The 14,622-nt window shown below is 41.6% G+C and overlaps 1 protein-coding gene across 7 annotated transcripts in view; it reads right to left on the bottom strand.

The window, feature by feature from the left end:
- dnmt3bb.1 (DNA (cytosine-5-)-methyltransferase 3 beta, duplicate b.1) overlaps positions 1–14,622 on the bottom strand; it is a 245,309-nt gene that overhangs the window by 48,143 nt on the left and 182,544 nt on the right. For 5 of the 7 annotated variants that reach the window (XM_080204810.1, XM_080204811.1, XM_080204805.1 and 2 more), the window contains 3 exons: positions 8,615–8,699; positions 3,181–3,347; positions 2,787–2,877 (listed from right to left, as the gene is read on the bottom strand). In XM_080204810.1, the coding sequence (XP_080060936.1) occupies positions 2,787–2,877; positions 3,181–3,347; positions 8,615–8,699 (343 nt within the window). The remainder of the gene's footprint in view (positions 1–2,786; positions 2,878–3,180; positions 3,348–8,614; positions 8,700–14,622) is intronic. The other 2 variants (XM_080204812.1, XM_080204806.1) reach the window with 1 other exon arrangement.

The raw sequence follows: 14,622 nt of genomic DNA on the forward strand, positions 1-14,622 counted from the left end.
CAGTGGAGCCAAAACAATAAATGTCCTGCATACAACTGGCCTGCTAAGAGTAATGCGTGTGTTCGCATGGTGTTTAAATATGATGCCCAGACCTTCAACTCCATTAGGTAATGACAGGATGGACAAATCACTTCCTGCCACACCATATGACCTGAAGAGCTACTCGCCAATGAACTGTTAATGATTTTCTGAGTGTGAAATTGGGTGCGATTCCCCACCTCGCCACTCAGTGGGAAACATGCTGCAAAATTCGTCCACCCCCATACTTAGTCTCCAGAAGGGAAAATCTTTCCACAGCTGACATGGCCGTAGTTTACTAGTTTCACCTTCCTGATCTTCTTAAAAAGTGGAATGGCATTTTCTTTCTTCCAATTCAAAGGCTCAATTCTTGAACCTATGGAGCTCTGAAAATGATAAATATAAAATACTACGAACGCTGGAATCCTAAAATTAAAAACAGAAAACAATGGACAAACTCAACAAGTCTGGCAGCATCCATGGAGAGAGAAACAAAGTTAACATTTGAGATCTAAATGATCCTTCTACAGAACAATAGAAGAATCATTTAGTTCTGAAACGTTAACTTTGAAATTGATCTTCAATTTCCTCACCTATTTAATACCCTAGATAGAAACTATTATGCCCTGGAGTATGTCGATCCTAAATTATTTCACCATTCCCATTTTATTACTAATATTGAATCCAGTAAGTTTCTCCCTTTGAATTATTTTTAAGTTCCCTTGTAATGATGGTATTTTGTCCTCTTTCTCTACAGATATGTAAGGTCGAAGGTTGAATTTTCATCAGGGTGGGGGGGGTGGTGAGGTGTGGGGGGCCTCTAGTCAGGATATTTCCTGGCTCAGTAGACCAGTCTCTTTGATAATTCTAAGCAAACATTTTGCACGCTTTCGGAAGCAGGGAGCGGGGAGGTGGGTGGGAGAGCTGGTACCTGATCAAGTTGTGGCTACTACCTCCAGAAGTGGCCAAGTAAGCAGGCAAATACAGAAGTGGACTGGTTTGAAGCTTCAGTACTCTGACTTCAACCCAATGTATAAAAAGCTGTTAAGGCCCTCTGGTACTCAACACCCACACCACCTCCTTGCTCTCTCAAACCTCCATTCCACCTCATACCACTATATCACCTCCATGCCCCCTCATATCCCCATGCCACTACATACCCCCTCAAACCCCCCCTGCCATCTCCATAACCACTCTCTTAGTGTCTACCATGGGCAGACCTCAGGAGCCATGTGGAGAGGGATAGAAATGAACATTTAACAATCTAAGAGAGTTCTTACTCACATTCACTTGATACTGAAATAACTCTCATTCATGAAAGCATTCAAATTTTTAAATCCATCTCAAGTGGTCAATCTGTTGCAAAAACAAACACATTTCTATTCACTAACCATATCAAAGACAGCTATCCCTTGAATAGTCTCCTAAAACCCTTAATAAAATGCAAACTCACACCCAATCCACACACTGGCACCATCCCATAAGTGGTTGTTGAGTTTTGATACATGAGCAAGCATTCACAACAGGCTCTGCTACAACAACAGTCCTTGGGAAACATCAACAGTAAAGCTACTGAAATTGCATAACAACTGCAGTCTAATGGAGTTTTCTAAGCAACACCAGATGGCCTGTTAATCGATACATTCCTGCTTTTGTTGACTCTAACTGGCATCTGCAGCCGGTTTTTACTCTATTATTATGGGGCTTGGAATTTAAATAACTTCAAATCATGACATTTAAGCATACTTTATCTGCCCTTCATAAACATTTAGAACTTCTCCATAAATCTATGACTCCTGTGCTGTGGGTTTTAGGCATCTTGGATAGCATAAATGGATCTACTTTAATTCAGTACTAATTTCAAAAGGCCCTGCTGATCTTGGATTTTCAGACAGTGTGATTCATGTCCTTCCCTGATCCCCCTGTCGGCAAAATATTACCTGGGGCAGGACTTCTGTATATGGGTTCCACTCAGCATTTTTAAAGGCCTTCAGAGTTGACCCAATCCTGAAAAAACCTGGCCCAAAGTTTTACAAGTCTGCCATTTCCCGATTATCCATCAATATATCACCTATACCTCCTTAGTTTGATTCACATCCTGCTGCACCTCTCTCAGTATATTTATAAAAACTTTCACTTTTTATTTTGATGTTTTCTTACACTTCATTACTTTTTTGTAGCCCTTTGTTGCTCCTTATAGTTCTATGTCTATTGTATTTCTGCTTTTCTTTGTATCAATACACAGACAGGTTTCTTGATGATATGTTTCACCATAATGAAATAATCCACTGGATGGAGGTGGGAAATGGTCAGCACATTATAAATACACATGCTGGTGGTTAATGATGCAGTGACCCTGTCAGCAGTCATTCAACAGCATTTATATGCAGAAATAACATGAAAAATAAAATGAAAATCATTTACAAAAAGCTACAAATTCAGGAACTTTAAACCTCAACTTAGAGATCTGAAACAAGCTCCTTTCTTGACTGAGATTCATTTTCAATCTTGTTTGGTCAACTGTGCTGTCTGGCCATCAGTGGTGTACTGATAGGACCAGTGAAGGGTTTGTGACATGAAGCAGACAATCCCAATTCTTAGGACAATGGAGGATTGTGTGAATAAATGGAATTAACATTCATGGGAAGGGAAGAAAGAAAAAAAGGGATAACACAAAATAAATGTCATCAAATCTTTGATAGGTAGGACTTTCAGAATTATAAATTTTATGGTTTGGCCTTACTTGAAGACAAATAAATAATTCCTACCATATAAACCCTTTCTTGCAGGGTTTACAATAGAAAGATCATTGCATGGGCTTCCTCCAATCACCAAATCAAACGGACCCCACTCATGAATCTGAAATGAAAAGGCACAGTCGATTCCATATAAGACACCTGTCAAATTAACTTTAACTTTCTTCTTAAAATATGGAAATGGTAAATTCAGCATCATTCATTATCTACCATTACTGTATGCAGTTATAGTTTGTGCTGTGACCGCACCCCTCCTCCACCCCTCCACAATTACACATGACATTTATGTACAACTATAAAATGATACCCTAACAGAGGCAGATAAAAGTTTCTGACTTTGCAACTGCATTATCAGCTCTGCTATTCCATCACCTGGTCTCCCAACAATGCCATTTAATTCTCTTACGTTTTGCCTGCTGATGTTCCTGACGTCATGCACGTATGTGATTTTTCCTTCATGCCGGACAGTTCCTACTGCAATTGAATCTTCACATATTTCTGATGCAACGTATCTTTCTACTTTAAATCCCAGGTCCCTTAAAACCAAGTATCCTGTAGAAAAAAGAGAAACACCTATTACTTATTTTAGGGCCAGCAATTTAGGATACCACTAAGGGTGAAGTTATTGGCTACCATAATATTATTAACTAAATAGCAGGTTAAGATATTCGGGCTGAGATTTTCCAGTCTTGTCCATGGTAGCAATTGTTGTGGGTGGGTTGGAAAATTTGACAAATCAGCCAAAAGTCCATTGACTTTGGCTTCCCAAATCCTTCCTGTCCTCCGGCAGGAAGGATTGGAAAATTTCAGTGTCAATCTTTTTAAAAATTCATTCTTGAGATATGTTGGTAAAACCAGCATTCACTGCCTATTCTTAGCTGCCTGAAAAAGTGATAGGTCGCCTTTTCTGAACTGCTGCAGTCCATGCAGGTTGACGTACATTCACAATGCTGATGGAAATGGAGTTCAAGGGCTTTGAGCCAACAATGTGGAAACTTCGACAGTAAATACCAGAGGTAGGATGGCAGGTAATTTAGTGGGATGTTAGAAGTGCTGATATTGCACTGCGGGTCTGGCACTTTGATGGTGCAGAGAGTGGATTTTTAGGGAGGTGGATCGAGCCCTCAGTTTCCCAGCTTTAGCTCAATTAATAAGGGGTCAGACTGGCATTTTTGGAAAGAAAGAAAATTAGAAACTATTTTCCCTTGTCTACTCTCACTTTCTGGCAGATGAGGATGGCACAATGGTTAGCACTGCTGCCTCACAGCGCCAGGGACCCAGGTTCAGTTCTGGTCTTGGGCCACTGCGTGGAGTTTGCACATTCTCACCACATCTGCATGGGTTTCCTCTGGGTGCTCCGGTTTCTTCCTACATTTCAAAGACATGCAAGATAGGTTGATTGGCCATACTAAATTGTCCCGTAGTGTCCCAAGATATATGTGTTAGAGGGATTAACAAAGTAAATTTGTCAGTTTACGGGGTAAGCCAGCATATGAGTTGGTGCAGATTTGAAGAGCTGAGTGGTCTCCTTCTGCACTGCAGGGATTCTATGATTCTATGAAGTATTAAAGAATTGGCATTCTAAAGGTATTATCCCTCTCTCCCAACATAGGAACTTACATTTCAGAATTTAAAATAAGATGAAAATCAACATATGGGTCTAGATTATGCAGGACGTTGTGATGGCTGCAAAGAGTAAAAAATTTTCTGTAAGTTAAACAGTGGCCATTGAGTTAAGAATTGAGGAAAATGAGGAATTCAAAAATTTTGAAGTGATGGAAACAAGTGAACATTAGTAGAAGGCAGAGCAGTAAGTCTTATTTTCAATAAAAGGGGGACGGGGGAAGTTAGGGATAGAATTTGGTACTTATGAAGAAAGGGAAGAAAATTCAGATGGGTAATGACCACGGTGGTATTGATAGTTTATAAATACTGGAGAGATAATCTGATAAGAGAGAGAAAGTGGAAATGAGATGAATGAAACATTTTCATCCTCATGCAAGATTCTCTTTGTATCTTACTCAGGATTTTTGTGACAGCTGTTAGTTAACAGCCTCCACAATTTGGGAGCAAGATCCAAGCCATAGACAGACCAGTGCTTCTGGGAAATAAGAGGAAAACCTGGTCATTAAGCTGCGAACCACAAGCTCAGTTTTTATTCTCAATGCAAGTAACACACTGTTGACTGTAGATCAGCTGTTATTATATTCACTGTATTGAGGTCAACTGCCAGTTTACTGATCATGCTGAAAGTGAAAATTTCCTTCCAAAAATCTTGTGGACAGCCTTAACAATGAAGGAGTTATGAGAGCTCATGACATCAAATGAGATAACAAGGCTAAGAACACTAACAAATGAGTAAAGACTAAAGGTTGTAGTTGGAAGGATAAGGGACATGGGGAAGAAAGAACATTTCCAACAAGAAAACAATTTGGACTGAATGATAGAATCGCAGAGTGCAAAACAGGCACTTTGGTCCATCGAGTCTGTACTGACATGTGAGACTACCTGGCCTACCTATCTAACCCCATTTACCAACATTTGGCCCACAGTCTTGAATGTTATGGCTGGCCAAGTGCTCATCCAGGTACTTCTTAAAGGATGTGAGGAACCCGCCTCCACCACCCTCCCAGGCAGTGCATTCCAGACCGTCACCACCCTCTAGGTAAAAAAAAAATCCTCACATCCTCCCTAATCCTGCTGCCCCTCACCTTGAACTTGTGTCCCCTCATGACTGAACTTTCAACTAAGGGGAACGTCTGCTCCCTATCCACCCTGCCCATGCCCCTCAATCTTGTACACCTCGATCAGGTCGCCCCTCAGTCTTCTCTGTTCCAACAAAAATAATCCAATTTTATCTAGTCTCTCTTCATAACTTAAATGCTCCATCCCAGCTAACATCCTGGTGAATCTCCTCTACACCCCTCCAGTGCAAGCACATTCTTCCTATAATGTGGTGACCAGAACTGCATACATTACTCCAGCTGTGGTCTCACCAAAGTTCTATGCAAGACCAACATGACCTCCCTAGTTTTGTAATCTATGCCTCGATTGATAAAGACAAGTGTCCCATATGCCCTTTTCTCCATCCCATTAATACTCCCTTCCACCTTCAGAGATCTATGGACAAACATACCAAGGTGCCTTTGTTCTTCAGACTTCCAAGTGTCATGCCGCTCATTGAATATTTTCTTTTCAAAATGAATCCTTCCAAAGTGTATCACCTCACACTTTCAGTGTTAAATTCCATCTGCCATTTATCTGCCCATTTGATCATCCTGTCTATAACTTTCTGCAGCCCCAGTCATTCAATCTCACTGTTAACAACCCGTCCAATTTTTATGTCATCCTCAAACTTACTAGTCCTACCCCCCTCATAGTATCTATGTTGTTTATATAAATGATGAATAATAGGGGACCCAGTACAGATCCCTGTGGTAATGGAAACCACTGGACATTGGCTTCCAGTCACTAAAGTAGCCTTCTGCAATCATCCGTCTCCTACAACTGAACTAATTTTGAATCCACCTTATCAAATTACCCTGTATCCCAAGTAGATTTGCCTTCTTTATAAGTCTCCCATGAGTGACCTTGTCAAAGGCTTTGCTGAAATCCTTATAAACTACATCAACTGTACTACACTCATCTACATATCTGGCCACTTCTTCATCATTCAATCAAATTGATTAGGCATGACCTTCCTCTGACAAAGCCATGCTGACTATCCCTGATCAAAATTTGCCTCTCCAAGTGAAGGTAGATTCTTTCCTCAGAATTTTCTCCAATAGTTTCCTTACCACTGACATGAGACTCACTGGTCTGCAGTTCCCTGGCTTATCTCTACAACCCTTCTTAAATAGCAGAACCACATTAGTTGTTCGCCAGTCCTCTGACACCTCTCTCATAGCCAGAGAGGAATTAAAAATTTGGATCAGAGCCCCTGCAGTTTCCTCTTGTCTCCCATAGCTGCCTGGGACACAATTCATCCAGACCTGGAGATCTGTCCACTTCTAAGCCTGCCAACACCTCCAATACCTTGTCACTCCCTTTGTCAATTTGACGAAGAACTTTGCAGTCTGTTCCCTGAGTTCCATACCTTTATCCTCATTCTCGTGGGTGAAGATGGATGTGAAGTAACATATGAGAGAAAGAGAGATTCAAAATAATCACTGTACAGTGTATAATGGGAATGAAGGAATTATAATGAAGGATGAATGAAGGAATTTGATCAGAGAACCAGAGGAGTGGAATAAAAGGATTCATGAGACCAGGCTGGGACAAAATGTGAAGTCGCTCACAATGACAGAATAGATGGAGAACACTGAGATTGGCATTAAAGGTTACAAGTAGGCTTACATTAACACTGCAAAGAAATTACTGTGAAAATCTCTTAGTAGCCAAACTTCAGTGCCTTTTTGAGTACACTGAGGACTGTGGGGTGAAACCCAAGCACCTGGAGGAAACCCACGCAGACACAGGGAGAACATGCAGACTCCGTACAGATAGTGACCCAAGCCAGGAATCGAACCCAGGTCCCTGGCACTGAGGTAGCAGTGCTAACCACTGAGCCACAGTGCTTCCTCAAAGAAGAAAAGTCAACCAAGACAGGTGTTTGTTTTTTTAGCAGGGCTAACAACTAGACTAAAAGAAGAGTAGAAAGGAGTATTATGGGAAATTATGAGAGAACAATTTGACAGGAACTCGTGGGGCATCTGCTTGAGGGACAAGAGAAGAACACTTCTTTCTAGCAACATTAATTTAGCAGTCCAGTAGTATATTTTTAAAGGTGGAGAGCCAAGATAAAATTGATTTAGGATGCTCCATTAATTCCAGTTTTGCCAGGGCTCCTTGATGCCATGCTCAGTCAAATGCTACCATGATGTCAAGGGCAGTCACTTTCACCTACCTCTGGCAGTTAGGTCTTTTGTTCATGTTTGAACCAAGGTTGCATTGAGGAGAGGAGCTGAGTGACCCTGGAACACAACTGAGCGTCCGTGAGCAGGTCACTGAGTAAGTGACACTTGCTAGCACTATTGATAACTCCTTTTGTCACTTTGCTGATGATGAAGAGTAGATTGATGGGGTCGTAACTGGCGGTGTTGAATCTGTGCTGTTTCTTGTGTGCAGGACAAACCTGGGCAATCTTCCAAATTGCTGGGTAAATGCCAGTATTGTAACTGTACTAGAACAACTTGACAAGGGGTGCAGCGAGTTCTGGTGCATAAGTCTTCAGGCCTATTGTCGGAATATTGTCAGGGCCATAACCAAACATTCTAAAACTCCAGTGGATGAATTTGAAATAAATGTAAAAATCCACCTCCACTTTGTTAGAGAATAATGGATATTGGAAATTCTTTTCATTACCTAATCATGAATCGAGGTCATATTGTAGAACACAAGATTCACTTGGTTTTCAACTATCAGCTGAACCTCAAGCTTATTTTGCAGGTTTTAAATTATTTTCCTGAATTCTGTTAAATTTTAGGATATATGAAGGACTGTGCTGTTCAACTTTGGTCCCTCCATGTTTACAGTAGTTGTCAATATGAAGGCTGACCGTGACTCTAACTTTATAGGATAAAATTTTAAAACTTCACTCATGAGACTATCATCAAAGCTTGATGCAAATTGCATAGAAACCCTATTTATACAGCTCTCCAAGGTTTCTTCCAATCTTCTATTGCAGCTGTGGCAGTCAATTGGGAAAAGTCCTGAGAAAATTCCTAACATATGTTCATTAATAATGAAGAGTTGATAATTGTTAAATTCAATATATACATACAATTACAGAAACTTGGTATGATTCTCATTATTACAAAGTAATATTTTCAGAGATTTACCTGTCGCTATCCCATCAAAGAGTGACAGAACTTTGATGGGTCTTCTGTGCTCAGCAGGTACTGCTGGGTAAATTTTAGGTGGATCCTGGAATTTAAAAAAAAATGAACAGTTGGAACAGTAATTTAAGGTTGTGTGGATGCCATAAATAAACTTAATCTTTCAGAAATGCAAATCTAAACATTAGTCACACTATTATAAGAACATAAGAAGTAGGAGCAGGAGTAGGCCATCTAGCCCTTCGAGCCTGCCCCGCCATTCAGTAAGATCATGGCTGATCTGAAGTGGCTCAGTTCCACTTTCCCGCTTCTCCCCATAACCCTTAATTCCCCTGTCTGTCAGAAACCTATCTAACCGTGACTTAAATATATTCAGTGAGGTAGCCTCCACCACTGCAACGGGCAGAGAATTCCAGAGATTCACCACCCTTTGAGTGAAGAAGTTCCTCCTCAACTCCATTCTAAACTGCACCCCCCCTTATCTTGAGGCTGCGCTCTCTAGTCCTGCTATCCTTTCTGAGCGGGAAGAATCTCTCTACCTCTACCCTATCCATCCTCTTCATTATCTTATACGTCTCTATGAGATCCCCCCTCATCCTTCTAAACTCCAACGAGTACAGACCCAGTCTATTTAATCTCTCTTCATAGTCCAACCCCCTCATCTCCGGTATCAGCCTAGTGAACCTCCTCTGCACTCCCTCCAAGGCCAAAATATCCTTGCGCAAGTGCGGCGACCAAAACTGCACACAGTACTCAGCTGTGGCCTCACCAGTGCCCTGTACAGTCGCAGCAAGACCTCCCTGCTTTTATATTCTGTCCGCCTCGCTATAAAGGCCAGCATTCCATTCTTGCCTTCTTGATTACCTGCTGCACCTGCAGACTGGGTTTTTGCGACTCATGCACAAGGACCCCCAGGTCCCTCTGCGCCGTAGCATGCTGCAGCTTTTCGCCCTTTAAATAGTAATCCCTCCTACTATTATTCCTGCCAAAATGGTTAACCTCACACTTGCTAACATTGTACTCCATCTGCCAGGTCCTCGCCCACTCGCTCAGCCTATCTAGATCCCTCTGCAGACTTTTCACACCCTCTGCACAATTTGCTTTTCCACTCATCTTTGTGTCATCAGCAAATTTCGACACCCTACACTCAGCCCCCTCCTCCAGATCATCTATATAAATGGTAAACAGCTGAGGCCCCAGCACCGATCCCTGTGGCACTCCACTAGTTACCAACCACCAATCAGAATAGCACCCATTGATACCAACTCTCTGCCTCCTATTAGACAGCCAATCCTCTATCCACGCTAACACCTTACCCCCAACTCCATGCCCCCGAACCTTCTGTGCGGCACCTTATCAAACGCCTTCTGAAAATCGAGAAACACCACATCTACCAGTTCCCCTCTGTCTACCCGCACTAGTCACATCCTCATAGAAATCCAATAAATTTGTCAAACAAATTAGGTTTAGGCACCAGACCACCTTATAGTGGAATTAAGGTAAAGGAAGATGGATGCTAACAGATTAGGGAGTTGAGGAAAAAACATGGAATAATAACCACGGGGAATTTCAACAGCACTGATATTTATTGGATAGAAGAGTGGATAAAGAGGATAAGGGAATTGAGTTTCCACAATGTGTACAGGACTCCTTTCAAATCTTTTTAAAAGTTACTGTGAAAATCCCCTATCACCACACTGCAGCACCTGTTTGGGTACATTGAGGGAGAATTTAGCACGGCCAATGCACCTAACCAACACATCTTTCATACTGTGGGAGGAAGCTAGAGCTCCCGGAGGAAACCCACGCACACACGAGGAGAACATGCATACTCCGCACAGACAGTGACCCGAGCCGGGAATCGAACCCAGGTCCCTGGCGCTGTGAGGTAGCAGTGCTAACCACTGTGCCATCGTGCTGCCCTACTATACCAATGTACAGATTTCACTGAGTGTCAAACTCTCTGTTCTCATTGGCAGCAATGGCATTGGAGAATTCTGACCATAAAAAGCCCAACAAGGGAAAATTCAATATTGGAACTCGTAATGGGGAATGAACTGGAGCAGATTAAAAAAAAAGTAAAAGTACAGTAACGTCAGGGCAATAGTCATCGTATTATAACACACTTATAAAATTGATGATAGAGATGAACGCAAGTATGACAAAAACAAAGTTAACAGATTCGAGGAAAGCCCTTTTTGAGGGGCTCAGAATAGAACTTGGGAAAATAAAATGGGCAACTATATTGACAAACATCAATGTAGAACAACAATGGGAAACATTTAAATGGTATTCAACAGAGTGCAGGTAAAATATATTTGACTAAAAGGAAAGAACAAACTAAACACTTGCGGGATTAGCTGGATTAACTGAGTGTTAAGAAGAGGCATTCATTAAGTACATAGACAGCAGAAGAGTGTATGATAAGAGAAAATACAAAAAGATTAGGAAATAAGTCTAAAAGATTACAAAGACTAGGAAGAGCTAGGAAATGAAATTATCAAGGAACATCAAGAAAAATAATAAAATATTTTACAGGCACATCAATAAAAAAGAAATGCTTAAATGGGGATGGAACTATTAAGGAACAGATAGGATAAAACCACAGGTAATGTTAGAGAGGTAACAGAAATATTAGTTATTATTTTCACTTCAGTACTTACCAGGGAAACAGAATGTTTGGATATGGTATTGAATGATGATATAAGTAAAGGGATCAGTGCATTTAAAATAAAAGAGGACTATTTTGAACAAAATTAACAAACTCATGAGAACAAAGCCCCTGAACCAGATGGATTTTAAAATAATCTATGGAGGAGATAGCAGAGGCAATACTACTTCTCCTTAATATTTCATTAGAGAAAGGTGTAGTGCCAGATGACTGGCAGATAGTTAGCATGTCCAGAGAATTATAGACCAGTCAGCTTAATGTCAGTGGTAGGAAAAATAGTGGAATCCTCACGAAAGGAGAGAATTTTAAAAAAGCACCTAGATATGAGAAATGAATAGTCAGCATGGATTTCATAATGGAATATCTTGCTTGACTGACCTTTTGAATCTTTTCAGCAGGTAATATAGAGAGTAGACAATGGTAATGCAGTAGATGTAAATTATCTGGATTTTCAAAGGGCCTTCAATAAAGTGACCTATAATTAAGTAATGAGTAAGGTCAGAGAATATGGACTCAGGGGCAAGTTGCAAACTAAATTGCTAGCTGCCTTCCATAATAAGGCCATAAAAAAGCAAACAATGCAGTAGACTTGAGGGATAGATTTCTGGTGGGTTAGAATTGAAAAATAGTGAAGTCTTGCCAAACATGTATTAAATACTTAGACCATACTTGGAATACTACACAGTGCCCACTTCTGTTACCATATTATTAAAAGAATATAGAGGGCAGCATTTTCCAGTCTTAGGCAGAATTTGTGCTGGTTAGAAGCAGAAAATTCTGAGGTGAAAAATTTGAATCTCACAGGGGAGAAACCAATTCTAAGTTTTCTCCTTACCACTTTCATGGGGGAATCATAGCATGTTGAGATTTCAGCTGATTCATGTCAGGAACTCCATTTTCATGCATTCCCATGTCACAAACACTCATTAAAAATGCTACTTGGTGGAATCACATTCCCCTCCCAATTATGTAATTTCCTAGTGGGAAATTAGACCAGTCTAAAATCAGTGGTGTGCAACTGTCTGCCCTCACTTCACTTGTGACTTTGAGGTGAGTGTAGCATTCAGAGCCTACCTGAAACAGTGGGAAGCTGAAAAGAGTAAAAGGGTCAGCAGCCATGTGAGGATTCCACCAAAGAAATACAATGTGGAAGATGTGCCCTATTACATTGATAGCTACAAGATTCCAGGAGGAGTGAGGTGCAGACAACAGGACACAGCACATTCTTTCTGTCGCTCAGTGCCATGCCAGTGCACTGAAAGGTCTTTACAACCAGTAACATTAAGAATAAGTTCAGGATTTGACCTTGCACCTTCAACTCTCATGATCCACCAAGTTCAGCAGTGAACCCTATATCCTTGTGCGTTGAGAAGTGAAAGTCAGCACATCAGTACAGCTCCTGCATTAAAAGGACTTGCCACCCTAACCACAAACAAAGATAATGGAATGCCCACATGTTTGGAGAGACCATCATGGCTGAGGTCTTGTGCTTGGGATTACCAATGAAGACAGTCATTTCATTTGGGAAGCAATTACAGCTAACTATCCAACACCAGTGAGCATGCCTAACTCCATGTTGTCTTGTAAGGAGTAGAGGTTATGCATTTTGCAAACACTTGCAATAAGGAGTTTGACATATTTCCCTGACATAGCACAAGGGTTGAGTAACTATCATGACTCAGCTACACATCACATGAATGTGAAACACAGAAAAGGAGGCGATGACTGAGTGGGAGCATGACTCACCCTTACAATAAGTGAGAAAATAGATGCGTTTATTCGAGGTTTTCAAATAACAAAACCAGTCTCATGAACAGCAAATGTATTTACAAAGCTGCATAATAAATAGTGACTGAACACGCGTGACCCAGAAGTGACATCCCTGACATCCGCAGCAGAGGTGGAGACAGCCTGTTAATTGCTTCACCCTGTTTCCTTTGATGGCTTTGGCAGGCTTCCTCTTGACGGTGGAGATCTGGAAAACCCAATGTGGGTGTCCTGCTGTGGGGCAGGTGCACCATGCTTGGCCTGTGCAGCTAGAGGTGATGATATTACAGGCAGAATGGACTGGGATTGGCTTGGCACTCTCAGAATTACGTGGGTGAATGGCACTGAGGTCTCCAGCTGCTGGTCCCTGAAGACACCTGCCTGACTCCCTGAGGAAAAGATGCTCTTAGAGGGGTCAAGGACCCCAAACCCCTCTGTTTAGCCATTGACTCATCCTACCTGTGACTATTAAGGATAGAGCACAGGTCCGAGAGCAAATCAGAAGGATCTGATGGACCAAGAAATTCAAGGTGGCTGCCACTCTTCTCATGGAGACCTAAAGATGTTTGGATATGGAGCCATGAAATTAGTCAGAATTCAGACAGAATCCTCCATCATTTGCTTCAGTCTGTTGACTGCCTCTTGTAACTCTATCTAATTTTTCACTGCCACCTGTCTTTGGACTTCCAGCATGTAGAGATGGCTACTTCTAGAGGCTCACTGTCTGACTCAGACTCAGTAGAATTCTATTCTTCAGCAGAATGCCAGACACCTGGGCTATCACTGCCTCTGACTGTTGCAGTGACATGTCAGTTTCCCAGAATGTGATTCCACAGATGAGGGCCTCAAAGAGCCATTGCTGAACCTGGAATCCACCTTTTCCTTTGGTGCAGCCATAATAAGAAGTTTCCTGCACCCAGCTAGTCTGCTGAGTGTAATGTGCTTTTCTGTAGGGTATTTAGATATGAAACCTGGACCTTCGACCCTATGTGATTCGGAGAATTACTTGCCGATGCATAATTGATGAGCTTTGAGCATTAAATCAGGTGCAATTTCCCACTATGCTGCCAAGTGGGAAACGGCCATGAAACCCACTTGTAAATTAAGTGCTGTGGAAAACTACTGCCTTACAAAACTAAACTTATGTCAATGGGAATCGGGAAGGGGTGGAAGGTTGGACTCATATTGAGCATTAATGTTGGAAGCCAATCATCTCCATCCCAGGACATCACTGCAGGCTCCCTCAGTGTACTGTCCTAGGCCCAATCATCTTCATCTGCTTCATCAAGGATCTACCTTGCATCAGAAGGGTGGGGATTTTTACGGATGAATGCAGTGTCCGGTTCCATTCTCAACTTATCAGCTAATGAATCAGTCCATGGACACATTCAGGCTTGAGCTGATAAATGACAAATAACGTTCACACCACTCAAGTGTTAGAGAATGGCTCATCTTAAACAAGAGAGCCTAACCATCTCCCCATGACATTCAACAACGTTGCTGACTCCCCAACTTATTAAAATTCTGAGGGGTTAATATTGACCAGAAAATTAACTGGACCAACCACATAAAG

The sequence above is a fragment of the Carcharhinus amblyrhynchos genome, chromosome 16 (assembly GCF_965287045.1).
Source record: "Carcharhinus amblyrhynchos chromosome 16, sCarAmb.v2.hapA, whole genome shotgun sequence".
NCBI classification, from domain to species: Eukaryota; Metazoa; Chordata; class Chondrichthyes; order Carcharhiniformes; family Carcharhinidae; genus Carcharhinus; species Carcharhinus amblyrhynchos.